The sequence below is a fragment of the Lagopus muta genome, chromosome 1 (genome assembly GCF_023343835.1).
Source record: "Lagopus muta isolate bLagMut1 chromosome 1, bLagMut1 primary, whole genome shotgun sequence".
NCBI lineage: Eukaryota > Metazoa > Chordata > Aves > Galliformes > Phasianidae > Lagopus > Lagopus muta.
The window spans coordinates 87,409,574-87,424,525 of record NC_064433.1 but is presented as its reverse complement, the minus strand read 5'-3'; the positions used below and the strand labels follow the sequence as shown (position 1 = coordinate 87,424,525).

Sequence of the window (14,952 nt, the reverse complement as noted above, 5' to 3'; positions counted from 1 at the left end):
TCTTCTGCTTCTGCCACCATATAATATGCTTCTCCAACATGCTTTTAAGTGCTAAGCTTTCTGTGAGAAAGTTTTACATTGCTTCCCTCTGCTTCAAAATATATATAACACTATAAATACAGGTTCTGTTACTGAGACTATACCTAACGTCTCCTTTTCTTATTTTGTTATAATTATGAGGGTAGCTCTGAAAGTAGTACTTCCTATTTTATTATGTTAGAGGCAGATGTTGGTGGCAGTACAGGTATCCTGCCAATATTCTCTTATATTTTGTTGTCACACGACAGGTGGCAGCAGAGGGGCCATATGACAAAATGGCATGTGACATGGAAGTGCATATGAAGTAAAGGTGTGTAATTGAATTCCTCCATGTGAAAAACATTGCTCCCGTTGACTTTCATCAACTCTTACTGAATGTTTCTGGAACCAAACAGCAGATGTGAACACAATGAGGCTGTGGGTGGTGTGTTTCAGCAGTGGTGACAGCAGCAGTTGATCACCTCCACTAATGCAGATTTTTGTGAGGGCAACATGGAGGCTCTTGTTTGTTGCTGGTGAAAATACATGGCTGATGGTGGTTGCTATACCAAAAAACTTTTGTAGCTGGGAATTTGCTCTATCAAGTAGCATTGTTGTGCTCTTTGTGTCTGTTGTAGTTTCCATGGAAATAAATAGGAGGCATTATTTTGGATTGACCTATGTGTATTGATTTGATTTCAGCTCAAGACAGCTCATAGTACTGCTGAACAGCGTGGTCTGTAGGGGTTTGCTTTTTTCCTTTTGGTCTAGAAGAGGAGTTAAGACATAGCTTGTTCAAAGAGGTTTGTTAACTAAAATAAACATGGACCAGACTTCTTTAACTCTTTTTTTTTTTTTTTTTTTTTTTTTTTTGTTCCCTTCATAGATATGTTGCATCTATGGACTAGCTCTTTGTACTGTAGGTGGTTTGGTTCTTGTAACTGGTTTAGAGCTATTGTCTCCTTCAGAACCTTAGACACTGGCACTCTGAATGCCTTTTAGCATTTCAAGGTGCATGGCACAATGCTCTGCATGGGTGTATTTATTTACTTGCTGTTGGGATTTTTTTTTGTTTTTTGTTTTGGTTTGGTTTTAAAGACAGAACTGTCCAAAACCTAGAGAGTAGGCATAGCACATCAACATGTGTTACTGTTTCCTTCTGCTACTTACTGACTCCCAGAATGTGCCACGTAAAAATAAATCCCCACTCTATAAAAGCTTACCTTCTGATGAGTTGAAAGTGTAAAGATGAATGTGCACATAGAATGTAAATTACGTGGGGAAATAAGTAGTTCTTTCTACTTTTGTGAAGAAGTTTATTGACAAAGGTACTAGGAATTTAAATATAAAATAGAAAATTATAAAAATTCTCTGGCAAAGACTGATGGTTAAAAATCATTTGCCAGTATCCTTACTTATTCTTGAGTACAAAAAAAGTCGTGTTATACAAAAAAAGTGTTACGTTAGTAGAGGAGTGAAGATTGGAGATATACGCCGATATTGCTCACAAAAGGAAAGTGAGGATATATAACAGGCTGCATGAAGCCCAAGACCACTAGTAATTAGTCTCACTCCCCACCCCTTCCCATCATGGCAGTGGCTCTTCCCAACCAAGCAGTCCAAGCTGGTCCTTAGCGCACCCCATCATTCAGCAGCAACCAAAACATTGGCCCAAGAGTTTCTTTTCTCTTAGTGCAGCCCAGGCAAGGTGAAAGGTTGGACACCCATGCTGTAGACTGTTCACCATGGGAAAATACACAATCTTGAATGCAGACCTATTTTTAATTGAGAAAGCATCTGAACGCTTAAGTGTGCACATGTGAAACGCCATTTCTTTTCAAAAGCACTGTTAAAACCTATGTAGAAGAGTAGTCATACTCTGTGAGAGCTCTACAGGCAACTTAGTGCATCTTCTAGGACTGTATGAAGTTCGATGGTTATTTTTAAACAAAGTATTCATTTTTACTTTACCATGTAGAAGCTGGTATCTCTGTGTTCACAGCTCCCTTTCACAATGTATTCAGAAGGAAAGTCCCTTTAAAAGGGCAGCATGAGCCTACAGCTATTTTTTGCTTAATCCATAGATGTGTTTTGAAGATGATTTGGAATGTTTTACTTAGCTGCTTCACACCATTGTTTGTAATTTAAGTTTGGCAGGGTACTGTCTCTAATCATTCACTCTTCCTCCAGAATTAATAAAGCAGATCTCACTTTGATTTCATACTTCGTTCATGAAGCCACTTCAAATGTTCTCTCCATTTGTCCTATGAATCAAACCCATTAATCTTATGGGATCGTCATGAATGGCTTCTATGTTTGCTGTATTTTCAGCAGCCAGTTGCTCACTGTTAAGGTAAATGCAAGCTTTGGAAGCTGTAATGGTGGATTTAGATGATCTTTCTTCTTCATCCTCTAATGGAGGGTCTTTCTTTCTCCTTGGTTTTCTGCGTTTTCCCTTGGTGCTGTGATCAAGTGAGGCGTAACACATCTGATCAACTGATTCCACCTGGAAGGAAGTTTACTTTATAATTAACATTCAGTAGTTGTGTCTGCTTTAAAATTATGTCTGATGCTTTGAACATGTCTACCTGATAATCACAGTAGGGGCTGAGGTTTACCCGAACTAGCTGTAAATTACATTATTAGAAGTACAAATGATTAAGTTACAATAGCACAGAAAACAGACTAATGTAACTTAATGCTAATTAAGTTATGTTATATCCTTACAGTTGTGTAAGGCTCATACCCTTAAAATTGTGGCAGAGAGGAAGCCCTCTTCCAGGTAACATTTCAAAGATTCTCTGTGGGAAATAAGAGCAGTTTATGTAATAGTTCCAGGTTCTTTGAGATGCAGGGCATTGCTTGATCTGTTTTTCTTCACTCAAATTGATTTATTGGAATCCCATTATTAGCAACAATACTTTTCATAGACTTTGTGCAGAAAAAAAGTAGTAACGGGTGACTTTTCTGCATATGTTATCTGATTTCTAGTGTAAAATACATGTTTTGTTTCCACTGCTTCTCTGTGTTTTTCAAACCAAATTGTTGAGCACTATTGGCACTGGAATTTTCTGTGAAGTTTATGAAAACAAATCTTTAAATAAAAGGGGAGAGACTGGGAATGATTCCTTATGAAATACCTAGAAAGCAACTCCAAAACTGATTTTGGGAATGCTTCAATTATAGACAGATTTCAATTGAAACTTGTATGCTTTTAGATTTTCAAGTAACAAGAAAATACAAATCAATAGAAAATTGGTTGTCTTTAACAAGTTAAGGAATATAGATTTTTATACTGGGCAGGAGAGAATCAGTCAAATTTGTGATTATCATGTGATGCATGTCTAACTGAGCCTGATTTGCATGCCACATGGATGGAAATGATCTGTTTGTAATCTTTCTCCTCCCTTACTAATCACCCAGATTGAACAAAAATTCAAATGTGCTTAAATTCTCTGATAAACTGAGACACTGAAGTATGGTAATTTTTGTGATGTGCAGCAGGAATATTTTTGATACTTATTGTCATGGAATAAATGCAAGAACTCTGTGGCAGACCACATCACTGTGATTCAGAAATCCAAAATTAAAAGTGAAGATACCTGTTGTGGTTCATTAACTGGCCTTTGAGGCTGGGACTTCATCTGCTCGTAACAACATTCCTCTGTAATGTACCAAAGCAGAAAAGTATTTCTGTTACTAAGACACACTACTCAGAATTAAAAGATCCAATTAACAAATCCTCTGTTACAGAAGTACCTCCTCACCCCCCCCAGTTTACTACGTTAGAAGTTTCACTTGTTTGGTAGTGACACAGATATTGCTTCTGTCTTCCTCTGCTTATAGAGAGGCAATCAGCTAAGACATTCTGACGCAGACACTCTGAAGCAAAAAATATTCTGTCCATGTGGGTGGATGGGAAGTTTCTCATTCCCTAACTGGACGTTATTTGGAGCTGTTGGAACATCTTCGATTAAGAGTAACTTGACACACCTATCTATTTGTAAGTACAAACAACTTTTCAGCTTCAGAGCCATGCAGACACTAGTAGGCTTTGAGTGTTATACCATCCACCGGTCCATATCCAGCTGCAGTTATGATTTTATTGTCTCTAATATGGTATGGATGATGATTCTTCACTTTGGCCCAGTGAAGCAGTCTGCCCACCCTCCAGCCACCGTGGGCTGTGCTTCAGCATTTCTGTTAACATCTTTCATTTGTGAATGGACAGCACTGAGAGCAGGTATGTGCTACTATTTGCTAGCTTGTCTGGGGGCAATGACTTTGGACAGAAGGCAATTTGTGTCTTAGATTGCTTGGAAGTGTGTGTGCTAAGTGTGTTATTTAAATGGGTGCAGCTTTACATATAGTAAAGCTGTTGGTTTCAGAGTATTTGACTGAACAGTACTGTTTGGGTAGTTTTTAAAAAAAAAAAAAGTCAAATTCTATACATGACCTCATCTTACAAATAGTGCAGTATGTAATTCGATGTAGGCAATAAGTAGGTATGAGTAAAGCATTTTTTTTTAAAGGGAAAGATTCTCAAGGCTGCTGAGAAACACAGAATGTGTTGGCCAGTCTGCTTTTAATTCTGCATTTCTTATAGACACTGAAGAGACAAGTGTTCTTAAAATGAAACTTACCTAAAATATCTTGACTGAGATTGCCATAAACTGGGTCATCTCCTCTGTAGCAGTCATTATAGCTAGAAAAGGCATAGAAAGATAATTTTAAATTGTTTCATAAACTTTATTTAGGACCCCACTATTCTACTTTTACCTTACCATTTTACATACACATAGCAGAAGACTGTATGTGACCTAAAAACCAAGGAGATGGTAACACCAACTTCACAGAAGGAAGTGTCCTTTCTTCTCCCATATTCTAAACTAAAACTGAATTGAAATTGAACTGAAATTCTTATGTCGATGCACCTAAACAAGATGAAAGCAAAGTTTCACTTTGAGTTTTTAATGGCATTCTGTGTTTTGCTACCTGGTGTTGTTTGTAAATGTTTTCAAACATGTTTGTAAAAATGAGGATTGTTGAGAGGTTCACTGTCTGATCCTGCTGCATCCCTATCCTGTGCCTTGTCAAGGATAAAGTATGAAATATGCTACTTTATTTCAGTAGTGTTTCTCAGCTGAGCAGGCAATAACAAACAAAGCAGAGGGACTTCCAGTTTCCAGGGTGTATGTTAATGAGGATTGATTTTGGAGAGAGGGCAGCAGCTTTTGTGGTTTTGATTCAAGGGCCTGATATATTTGAGTTGAGATGAAATTCCTTCCATCTCTGTTTTCCACAGTAACTTTAATATGGAGTAAATTCAACCAACTTGGTGACAGATGGGGAGCTGTCCAGCATCTGGAATCAATGCAAACTGCTTTATTGCTTTGGAATGCAATGTGTAAAAGAAATGCAAATACAAATTATTGTTCCACAAGAATGAAATAACAGATCATAATTCCTCATTGTTTTCTGAGTGTTCTCTTTACTATAGATTCATTGATTCCAAGTAGTAAATAGTGCCTTAACACAATATATCATGCTTCCTTCAGTATTGAAGGTTACCATATCAGCATGCAGTTTTTTATTCTTCATGAAATGTCTGGAGGGCATCTCCTGCATGAAAATTTTTCCCCTGCCTTTTCTTTTCTTTTTGTTTCTTTTTCTTTTTTTTCTTTTAAACAATCATTCTGATCTCCAGGCAGGCCACGTAAGATATTGGAGGGGTGGCACAGAAGAAAATTCAAAGACATCTATCACCATTTATTGCTTATTTTACTTTTCTCAGAAAAGGATTACTTATACAGCTCACCTTTCAGTGTCGTCTTCATTGTCTTTATACGTTTTAGCTGGAAAAAAAAAAATTAAAAAGTGAAAAGATAATGAAATGTGCTCCTTAAGAACAATTCAGATAATTGTCTTAATTGACATGCTTTTGACTTCACTGTAGAGAGTGAAATTGAAAGCTGTGGCATCTAAGCACTTTCAGTTGTCCCGTTTCACTCAATTACTTTTGAATAATAATTTTAAAAGCTTGTGTTATGTTTCTGTGCTATGCTACAGACTCTGTGTTAGTTTACAAGAAGGTCTTCAATCTCTATTTTGTTAAGCATCAAATACAGTCCCTTCTCCCAGAAGTGTACTGTAACACATGGGATTAATTTCTTGTTCCCTCCTCTTTCTGCTTCTAACTCTTCTTTTTTTTTCCCCCTCTGCCTAAGGAGGCACATCATGTGTTTATATTAGAAAATGAAAGGTTCGTTTGTTTTACTGGCAGTTCAGAGTTGCTCCTGTCTCTGAAAGAGAGAGATCTGCAGATGAAGAAACTGAGGCAGAAAGATTTATTGCTAGAGCTTGATTAATAACTCAGGAATGCATGACTTTCTATCTTGTTCTCCAGAACTCCAGAATCTGCCATGGTAAAACTCTGATAGCATGAATACTGTAGCATCAGCCAATCTGACTGCAACCTTGCTCAAGGTTAGTTTTGTAAATGGCTGTGATTTTTCATCACACAAATGTCTGCCTAGTAACACTAAAAGACAAAAAACAAAAAGGCAGTGCCCTCCTCCCTCTCCCAGAACACTCCAGGCTCTCTTTTAATAGCCTGTCAGCTATTCATCGTGAATTCTGCTTATAGGTGTAAGCCTCCTGCTTACCTAAATTATCTATGCATGTGAATATGTTTCAAGTGGTTCAGTCTACCTGTGTTTGCCTGCCCATCTATATGCATGCAGCACAAGGAACAGATTTCCCAGTGTAAAGTCACTTTTCCTGAATGGGAATGGTGAGAATTGTACAGCTGATTGGTAGTACTGCCTTAGGCAGTTATGTGAAAAATCTTAGTTAATTTTAACAAAAACAGAGCATGACTGTAGTCATCCTCTAACATAAATAAAACAAATTAGTTCCATAGACTAAACACATTACTATTATTATTGACACATTGGATTAAGCACTAGAATCCCATGATGAAAAGCAATTTTTTGTTCCAAATAAAGTGAGTACAGAATTTTTATATCTGAAATTCAAATAAGCTTTTAGGAATTTGAAGAGGATACAATTTTCTTAAATGTATTTTGTATTACTTCAGCTACTCAAAATCACTTTTAAATTAAAGTACATATGTTAAATCAGTTGCATCAAAAAATGTTCTACAAAAGGGGAGTTATTCATCTTAAAAATACACTTTTAAAAATAAAACATTAGCCAGAAATAAATTCTTCACCATATACACATGCTGTTGGTTTATCTTCAGAGGATGAATTTGAGTAGCTGCTTTTAGTAGCGGATTAGGCAGCTAGTGATCATCCTGTAATGTTATCTGACTCTCCTAAATAATTGAACAGTTTCATCCTCACAACTGGAATCATTCTAGTCAAAAGATAACTGTAAGATTCAGAGAAGTAGTTTGTTGGTTTGACACCTGTCAAAATCAGTAGCATTCTCTGCAGATATTTTTAAGCTCTTAAATTCCATCCCTTACAGAGAGTCTTGCTTACCTTCTTGTTTCTTTTTCATATAGTGTGAAATATTCAGTATCAATGAAAAAATGAGAGCCAAACTTAGAAAGGCCAAAACTCCCCAGACAGAATAGTGGCAGTCCATTCCTGTAACTGAAAGAAAATTGTTTTACAATGCATGTCATCTAAAAATCACGCTGTATTTTTGTGGCTTGTTGATTATTTTTTTTTTCCCCCTCCTTTACCTCAAGCTTCTGTATTTTTTTTTCACGCTACAAGTATAGCTGGAAGAGCTAAACAATTAATATCCAAACCAGCTGCTTAATAATAAAAAACCTGTAAATTTTAACAGATGCTGTTTCACAGCAAATCAAAGATTGAGATACTGGTTTGCCTGTAAAATGCAGTAAAAATCAGAAATTGACATGGAAAAAAACCCTCATTTTAATGAATAGCTTTGAAATTTTTCTAATTTTCAGTAAGTTTTTGCTAAATGTTAAGAGTTTATGAATGAAATTCAGAAAATGAATTCGGATAGAACTACACTGGGAATTTCTCTCTGTGCAGCAGATTTCAAAGATTGGCTGTGTGTTTTCTTGCATCTCCTATTAAAGCCACTTATCTTTACTCATATCCTTGCTCTCCTTCCTGAGAAAGCAAATGGTGTAGTAGCTAAGGATGAGCAGAAACTGGGAGCTGGACACCCCATGGACAACTGCAGAGAAAACCCTGAGCAGCTCCTGAAGTACCTATACCAGGTGGTTCTGTTTCACTGAGCTCCCCTTGCGCTAAAATTGCCTCTTGCTGAAGTCCTGTTACAGACACAAAAAGGAACCCATACTCAATAAATCTTATCTAGTGATTCATCAATTAACGTAGCTCCTGTGAATTTTCCATCACAAAGCTTTCTGATGACAATAGACTAATTGTCATGGTCTGATGGCCAAAATGATCAGCATTGCTGCAAATGGCCTGTGAAACCTTTCCCTGACAGCAGACATATTAGCCAAGCAAAATGGTGAAACGAGCGTGAATCTAAATTCTTCACATTTCCTAGAGGCATGTTTCACGTTCTTTTAGATTTGGAGTACTTAATAAATAATGAATTCCAGTAATGGCACACAAAAAAGTATAGCAGAAGCAGAGCAGTCAATGGAGAGGTTAGATGTACCGTCAGAGTGAGATTTAAGCATGTCCATAATATTCCCATTTGTTTTTGATGTAGCTGGATTCCATTAGGGTTTAAGTTTTTATTTACTTCTTAAAGGAAAGCTGATGTAAAGGAGTATGCATTCCCATCTTGTAGGCGAGGGCAATGTATTGGTCCTGCTAAAAATAGAAGGGATTGCTCTTTGGCTCACTGGCTCCAGCTCACCTTAGGAAGTGTCCCTTCTGGTTTTTTCCCTAATTACGCTGGTGTTGCAGGAGATCTTTTAGTTTTGTTTTATTCCAATCCACAGATGTTCTTACAACGATGAAGTAAGATAAATAATCCCATGTGGTGCAAAATCATGAGTCGCATTGGCTAAGGTGCAGCTTTTCTTCCTGCTCAGAACTCTTCTTAATAGAACAAAACAGAACAAATAAGCTGTACCTCTCTGGCAGATTGGTAGCTTTTCTTCATACGATCCTTCCAGTGGCCATTTACCCTTCCTTTTAAATTAAATATTCAATTTTCCCTGCTTTCTTTTCTGCTACTGTAGTTCTCTCAAGGGAACTTGAGGGCTCTCCATGACTGCATTAACACTTTTCCTGTTGAGAAACACTTTCTTACAGTGAGATACAGACATTTAAGACAAGACACTGCACTGAAGCAGCTACGTATTCCCATTTTCCAGAGGAAGAATTAAAAGGGATGTCTCACCTTGAGAAGATGCTATTACCTCAAAAACAACCAGTGCTTCAAACCTTTTACAATAGGTCTACAAAATTTGCATTCTCTGCAACCTGCCCAAAACTACCAGTAGTCCAGATTGCATGTCAACACCAGGATCCTTATGGCTAATGCAGTGCCTAAATATTTCCTCCTTCTTCCCTTCTATCTTTTGTTATATGATTGCCTTTCATTTTTTCTTATGCTCATTTCTTATTGCTTTTCCTAATAATCATTGTTCAATGAGGAAAAGCAATACTGTGGCCTGAGAGATTCCCTTCTCATGTATCTGTGACAGAAACTACTATTCTGTGATTCATTAGAATAAAAAGAGGAAGTAGATCCCTAACGTAGAGCTTGGACCTGAGCTCTCAACTTCTTGATGATGGGTTGATGGTTGAAATAGATTACTTTAGTGATCCTTTCCAGTGTTTATAGATTCTATGATCCTTGCTATTGAAGGCTACACTTCATTTCTCTGTTTCAGGAATTCTGATTTTCCCTGGTGTTTCCAGGGTAGGAGAATTCTTAATTGAATTGAACAAGAGAATTAAATTTTAGAGGACAAGCAGGGTGTTTTTCACAGTTTACTTCTGAGTTAAATTGGAATTACTGACTGGAAAAAAAAATAAAGGTTGGCAAAATGTTATTTCTCTAGGATTTCAAAGTATTAAAGCAAAAAAAAAGGCCTGAAGTATGAATTTCTAATAAATCATACCAATTTTTTTAAATTTACAAACTTTACCTTTCTAATATGTAGTTTATAAAAATACATGGGGAGAGATAGAAACAAAAGTATAATTTGTTCCTAGCTGAACATCACTTAGATTATTTTAAAATTAATTTCCCAAAATTCTGATTCCATCTGCTTGTATTTCAGTATAATGGATACTAACATGTAAGTGACTTAAGTGTCTTCTCTTGGAATTTTTTTCTGTCTTGCAATATGATCTATTTGTTTGCCAGACAACACTACTTTAGAAACAAAATCAGTTCTCAGTTACCCATGGAAGCATACCAAAGACCTTGATCTCTCACACAAGCATGCTCCTCTGTGTGGCCTGTGCTTTTCCAGTGTCAGTCTGAAGCTAATTCTACTTTCCGGGGGGGGGAGTATACTACACTTAATCTTCACAAAAACATCAATAATTTGAACACCTAATACAATAATCTCTACATTCTGGAAGCATTCTTTTTCTGCTGTTCTTTCATTTCTAGTACAGAAATAGGATCAAACTTGGAGGTGTATCTGTATATGTATATTTACGCTGCTTTAAGCATACTGTATTCAGTTAATAAACGCAGGCACAGAAAAGCCTTTCTAAGTATGTTGTTAATTGTAGTTTATTTAATTTTTAGGTCTCTTGGCTGCTTTTTCTACCAACAGATACAAGACGTGGAAATAAATAAGCATTTGTTGGCTTGTTTTTAGGTTGTTTTTTGTTTGTTTGTTTGTTTACAGTCTATTCTGCTGTAATTAGAATGGGGATTAAAGGCAAAACAGAAAAAGTTTACCCTCAGCGAGTGATCTGATGATACCAATATGAGCTGTGCAGTTGACCCAAGAGAAGGAAGAGGTGTCATCCAGAGGGTCCTGGATGGGCTTGAAAAGTGGGCCCATGAGAATCTAATGAGATTCAACACTGCCAAATGCAAGGCATTGCACCTGAGCTCAGGCGATCCCAGGCAGACTGGGAGAAGAACTTGGGGGTCCTGGTGCATGAAAAGCTGGACTTGAGCCAGCAGTGAGCACTTTAAGCCTGGAAGGCCAACTATATCCTGGGCTGCATCAAAAGAGGGGTGGCCAGCAGAGTGAGGGAGGTAATTTTGCCCCTCTACTCTGCCCCCGTGAGGCTTCAGCTGGAGTACTGTGTCCAGGTCTGGGTCTCCCAGTACAGGAAGGATGTGGAGCTGTTGCAGCAGATCCAGAGTAGGACCATGAAGATGATCAGAGGGCTAGAGCACCTCTCTTATGAAGAACAGCTGAAGGTGCTGGGCTTGTTTGGCTTAGAGAAGAGAAGGCTCCAGGGGAATCTCGATGCAGCCTTCTGGTCCTTAGAAAGAGTGCTTATAAACAAGGTAAAGATTGAGTTTTTGCCTCGGCAGAAGCTGATAGGGCAAATAGGCATGATTTTAAACTAGAAGGAAGTTTAGATATTAGGAGGAAATTTTTCACTCACAATATAGTGAGGCAGTGGCAGGCTGTCCAGAGAAACTACGAATGCCCCCTTCCTGTGGAGGCATTCAAGGCCAAGTTTGATGGGGCCCTGGAGAGCCTGAGCTGGTGGGTGGCAACCCTGCCCATGGCTGGGAGTTGGAACTGGATGAGCTTTAAGGTCCTTTCCAACCCAAGCCATTCTATGACAAAAGCCAAAAACAAAATAATCTTTCTAGGATTAATTTCTGCAATTCTGCAATTATTGCAACTTGAAGGAATGAGCATGATCATCCTTTCCTAATTATGTACTTATATTTTGGTGAAAGGAACCAGATTCCACAGTGTGGGGCTAGAAATAAGTATTATTTTCCTAACAGTATATGAATATGTAGCAGAAAATAGTAAGCTCTGTTCTGTCATTTTCTAATGTACTTTATTTAGTATATATGTACATATTCTAATGTACTTTCATCAGAAAGGAACATAGAATTCTTTTACTACACTTTCCCATTGAAGAGAAACAAGATAGGGAATATAGATAATTGTCAAGCAGGAGTTGCTTAACAACATGTCATCTATAGTATCAATTCATAAACCTGCTTGTGTGAATGACTACTTGATCGCTATGAAGTTTTAGAAGATAAGCTGGAGCATAAAATGGTTTGTTTCTCCTTGTTTCTTTCTGTAAAGTTTTCAACAATGAGACAAAATTAATTTTTCCTCTCTCCAATTAAATGATGAGATAAATAATATTCTGTACTAATGACCTCTTCTAAAAAGAAACTTATTAAGAGTCTGATGAATGTTAAATTAACATTAATAATGCTTCCATCTGTGTGAGCTTTTAAGACAGGATTAATTCACCGGAAAGGATTCCTTAAGCTGCAATTAATTAGTGCACAACTAATTGCTTTATAAGATATCAACTTCGTACTTCAGAAGGGAAGAAGTGCACCACCATAAAATAAGAAATCCTCAGTTTAGTAAATGTTTTAGGCACAAAAATGATGCCAATGCTTAGCCTTCATCAACAAGCCTTTATGCTTTTGTCCGCTTTGCTGAAGATTAATGAAGGTTTGAGCAAGTGATGGTGACTCGTCCTCACCGTTATATTATTATTAATAATTTGACTTCAGAATAGTGGACTGGTAGTCAACCAAAGTATGTTTCTATCATTCTGTTGTTTTCAAATGTGTAGTACAAAAAGAACAAGACTTACCTGGTTATGTTGATTGTAAGAATGCCCCGCACCTCTTTATCCAACAGGAAATCAACTTATGTTACGTTGGTAGACCTTGGATGCTGTTTTATATCAGACTTAGGAGCACAAATCTGTCCCTGGAGTTGCCGTCAATCTCAAAGGGCTCTAGTCTTCTCTTCACCAGCTTTCTTACAAACAGGAAATGTAGCTCAGGCTTTTACAACTTCACTAGCAAACTGACAGTCTCCTTGATCATACGATTCTGAGAGGGAATAAAAAAATGTATATGTGTGCTTGCATGTAATATCCACCCATGTTGCCACAGAAGAGTATGTATAGGATTATTTGTTCAATTCATATGATACAAGCATACTTTTGTAGAAACCACACTGTCAGGTGTCTTGTTTTGCTTTTATGTTGAATTTCACAGAAGTATTTGGGTGCCTGTTAAACTCAATTACAGGAATGTTTTCCATAGAAATGCTTATCTGACTCTTTCTACTTTGAGGTTTCTAAACCAAGCCTGAAAAGTTTTTTGCTGAGAGAGCCTACAGTTTTGTAAAAAGTAAAAGATGCAGTGGCATGATGTAGAAATTATACCATTGACAGCTTTTCTCCCACCGTTCTTTCAGGTCTATGAATCTGGGCCCATGATCAACAGCAAGTTGTGGATAGAGAGTAAATCATGAATGTTTGTTTTTAAATTTAACGAAACATGCCTGTGTTTGGCTACAGAAGCCATTTTATTCTCAGAATTGCAGTTGCTTCTTCCAGAGGAAGCCAGCTTGTACAGAACTGTTTTAAGAGACTTTCTTTTAAATTCTGAGAGTTTGTGTGGTTTTGGTTTTTGCTTTTTTTTTTTTTTTTCTTTTTTTTTTTTTTTTTTTTTTTTTTTTTTAAGAGTAGTTGATCTTATTTCCAATTATGCATAACGTAGAAGTGAGAAGTGTTACTTAAGAAAAAAGGTGAATCACCTGTCTGTGCTTATCTTTTTAGAATACGTGTATTTAAACTGTCCTTAGTTAGTATAATCTAAGGAACAATGCAAAGCCATCCTCTTTGGGAAAGGCTCTTATAGGAGGAAATGTCCTTGGCTGTATATGTTTATTTGGGATACTATTACTTTTAGATATATTTTTTCTATTAACTGGCTTAGATTAATGCTTAAGAAATAATTTACTGGTTTAGCATTCTTTGCAGGTGCAGATTAGTCTTAATATGATATACTATTTCATTTGAGTCCAAAGGCAAGAACAGCTCTTAACTACTCAGAGCTTTATCAGAATGAAGCATGTTAATAATGAGAAATTATTCTAGAAATAATGAGCATTATTTTTGAGGTTGTAATTATCTTGATGAAAAGTTGAATGAAAAATAACATTTTAAACTGGTCATAGTTTTGGTGTCTCCTAGCTACTAAATTCAGACATCCTACTCAAATATGGGTAGCATCAAAATTAAATATAGATATTATCTCAATATTAAATGAAAAAGCACATGTACATCACATTTCATTGAAAAATGGGATTTAGGATGAGAGCTCCTCTCAGTAAGTGATGCATGCTATCATCTGTAGTCTAAACTGAAGTTTTTAACATAGAAAAGATACAGTTCTGTGAAATGCTAATTGCAACTGATATGTTTGAAAGTAAAAGGTTTGTCATGCATTTAGGGAAGGAGAAGGACTCAACCAGCTGGATTTAACAATTCCATGTTGTAGGCTCAGTCGAACAGAAGAGTCTCGAAGCCACGTGATGGGAATACGAACCTCAAAATGAGGTCTCTAGTGAAGGAAAAGAAGGATCTTGAGTTGAGTGAGAAGATGGAAAATAGATAGTGGGGAAATACATATTGTGTTAATTGAGACAGCTATTTAGTTTCTCAGCCGAGAGCGTGAGAAGTAAATCTGAGATCTGCAGAGGATTCATAATGAATTGCTTGTTAGCCTGAACAAGAAGATTATAAGGAATAAATTCCTTTGGAGATAATTATGGACACAATGGATAGGTGAATAGTGAGAATGCAGCAGGGGATTTCTGTAGGCCTGGAGTAGCACATTAAAAAAAATCTGTTCTCCAAGAGCAAATCATTGCTTCTACAGCCAAAGATGCTGCTGAACAACAAAGTCTGTTGGATTAGGCATGAGTTTGATAAGCTCTTCTGAGCAGCCTGCAACACACCGCAAGTCCTCCTCAATAGCAAGAAACGTTTCACTGCAGGCTCTGAAATCTAC

The 14,952-nt window shown here is 37.0% G+C and overlaps 2 protein-coding genes across 3 annotated transcripts in view; one reads left to right on the top strand and one right to left on the bottom strand.

The window, feature by feature from the left end:
• LOC125702534 (Holliday junction recognition protein) overlaps positions 1–14,952 on the top strand; it is a 56,311-nt gene that overhangs the window by 18,213 nt on the left and 23,146 nt on the right. The window lies entirely within an intron of this gene.
• On the bottom strand, positions 929–13,494 carry LOC125702738 (T-cell receptor-associated transmembrane adapter 1). Of its 2 annotated transcripts, XM_048966417.1 has the most exons (7): positions 12,738–13,494; positions 8,863–9,047; positions 7,527–7,640; positions 5,837–5,873; positions 4,662–4,723; positions 3,621–3,682; positions 929–2,524 (listed from the first exon to the last, which is right to left on the bottom strand). In XM_048966417.1, the coding sequence occupies exons 3-7, from the start codon at positions 7,630–7,632 to the stop codon at positions 2,261–2,263; spliced, it is 531 nt and encodes a 176-aa protein (XP_048822374.1). In that variant the 5' UTR covers positions 7,633–7,640; positions 8,863–9,047; positions 12,738–13,494; the 3' UTR covers positions 929–2,260. The 2 variants fall into 2 exon arrangements, with proteins under 2 accessions (XP_048822374.1, XP_048822365.1); XM_048966408.1 differs by lacking the exon at positions 8,863–9,047 and having other exon boundaries at positions 936–2,524; positions 12,738–13,478.